The 2,236-nt window shown below is 39.8% G+C and overlaps 1 protein-coding gene across 1 annotated transcript in view; it reads right to left on the bottom strand.

Annotated features, from left to right (window-relative positions):
• Nucleotides 1–2,236, bottom strand: part of LOC105811812 (phospholipid scramblase 2-like) — a 69,682-nt gene that overhangs the window by 47,442 nt on the left and 20,004 nt on the right. Inside the window, 2 exon segments of the mRNA XM_012646090.1 lie at nt 467–523; nt 526–909. Coding sequence (XP_012501544.1) covers nt 467–523; nt 526–909 — 441 coding nt within the window.

The raw sequence follows: 2,236 nt of genomic DNA, 5'->3' as shown, positions 1-2,236 counted from the left end.
TTTCTTTCTATTTTTAGTAGAGACAGGGTCTTGCTCTTGCTCAGGCTGGTCTCGAACTCCTGAGCTCAAACAATCCGCCTGCCTCAGCCTCCCAGAGTGCTAGGATTACAGGCGCGAGCCATCGCTCCCGGCCTTCCTTAGGTTTTTGACCCTAAACAAGTTATGTAACTTCTCTGGACCTCAGTTTCCTCTTTTGAAAAATGGAGATAATTATAGCACCTATACATCATACATTTTCTATAGGGATTACATGAGTTAATATATGTATTATGCTTAGGACAAATACTGGAGAATAGTGCTTACTAAGTATTTGCTATTGGCTATCATCAGAGATCAAGATCACAGAAAACACAATTTCCTAAGACATTTGAATTTTGCTTTAAAAAAGAACCTGCTGTAGAAGAATCAGAGTAATCTGTTAGCAGGAAATTTGGTTTTTACCATTTCAGACTTCGTTTAATTATTTATTTGTTAATTTGGTTAAGTAAATTGGAATCGCAGTTTTGTTTTGTATGAGAATTTGAGTACTTGAAATTACCTGACTTAAATATTCCAATCCGGGTGGACAGTTTAATGGAGGCGGTGGTGCTGGCATCCATGGTATCCCTGCAGGTCCACCTGGCTGATTATATACAGGCTGATTCTGAACAGGGAAGCCAGCTGGGGCAGCATGTGAATAGCCAGCTGGTGGGACTGGGTAGTCAGCTGGTGGGACTGCGTAGCCAGCTGGTGGCACTGGGTAGCCAGCTGGTGGGACTGCGAAGCCAGCTGGTGGCACTGGGTAGCCAGCTGGTGGGACTGCGAAGCCAGCTGGTGGCACTGGGTAGCCAGGTGGTGGGACTGGGTAATCAGCTGGTGGCACTGGGTAGCCAGTCTGGGGCTCAGGGTATCCAGTATGTCTTGGGGGTCCTGAAATAGCAACAGGTAAAATAATTTGTAACTGCACAGAGAAAATCATCAACCCTTTTAGGATTACCCTAGCTATCTGCGAACTGACTTCTCAGGTCAGAAATCCTGTATCTGTGAAGCTTAACGTGTGATTTTTTCTTCAGAGATTTTTCAGTGAAATATCCATGGTTTCCTATCTACTTCCATTTTGAGAGTAGTGGGCTGTGACTAGAGTTCACCCACAGACTTAAACCTCACCATTCAAAATGCTTTAATACCTAAGAAAATGATAGTAAACCAACCATGATCTAGAGTCACCTACGTAAAGGTTCTGGCATGCCTTCATGGAAAAGACAGATGGCATGAGGTAGAAGGCCCAAAATAAAGCCTTTGAGCCAGCATTTTTAGGGCCAAAGCACCTGGGAAAAGTGATAATTCTGGAATTCTAATAAATGGCGCCTCCTATATGTACAGAAGTAGGTGAGGTTTTGCCACCCCCCATCCCAAAGGACTAATTGACAAGGTCTAGAGATGCATTTCTTGGTCACAACTGGAGGGGAGGATGACACTGGCATCTGTTATATAGAAGCCATGGATGCTGCCTAACATCCTAAGATGTCCAGAACATTCTCCTGAAAACAAAGAATTGTTCAGATCAAAATATTATCATGTTGAGAAACCCTGATACGGAGGCAAAAGCATGTCATTTCTTCTAGTATGTTTTAGATATTTGTTTGGGTTAACAGTTTGCCGGGAGTTTTAATCCATGGTGTATTCCTTTCCTAAATCACTCTCTATTAAAAAAATTTCATTATGATTTTTAGGTTAGAAATTTAAATTTCTCAATTTAGCACTCTTTACTGTGGAAAATATAATTTGAGAAATAGGAAAGGCAAAAGTTATAAGAGGCCGAGTAGAGGCAAAAATTTAATAAGTATATGCTTTATAATCTTCTGTGAATGTGTTATTTCAATGAAGCTTCATAAGCTTATTTGTATAGTCCACAGAGTAGCAATTCCAAGAATATAATTTCAAAGGACTGTGCTCCTCAATATTTTAACATTGAAGGCCATGTAAAATTTTACACTTAGGCAATTGATAAATACTTTCAAATGGAGCATTTAGAACAAAATTCATATACCATTAATAAAAAAGGCTTATAAAAACAGATTAAACCTCATAATAATATTTTTTAAATACAGCTTTTACAACTTATTCCTTCTACATTAAATGAATATGTACAGATGATCTATAATGTTCCTGGCTCTGTTGCAGAATCAGGGATACAGCTCTCAAGGAGGCAACGTCCTCTCAGAGTACAGTCAACTTCTGGGAGACAAAATATAAA

The sequence above is a fragment of the Propithecus coquereli genome, unplaced genomic scaffold (assembly GCF_000956105.1).
Source record: "Propithecus coquereli isolate 6110/MARCELLA unplaced genomic scaffold, Pcoq_1.0 Scaffold240, whole genome shotgun sequence".
In the NCBI taxonomy this organism is placed as follows: domain Eukaryota; kingdom Metazoa; phylum Chordata; class Mammalia; order Primates; family Indriidae; genus Propithecus; species Propithecus coquereli.
This window is presented reverse-complemented; position numbering and strand designations above follow the sequence as displayed.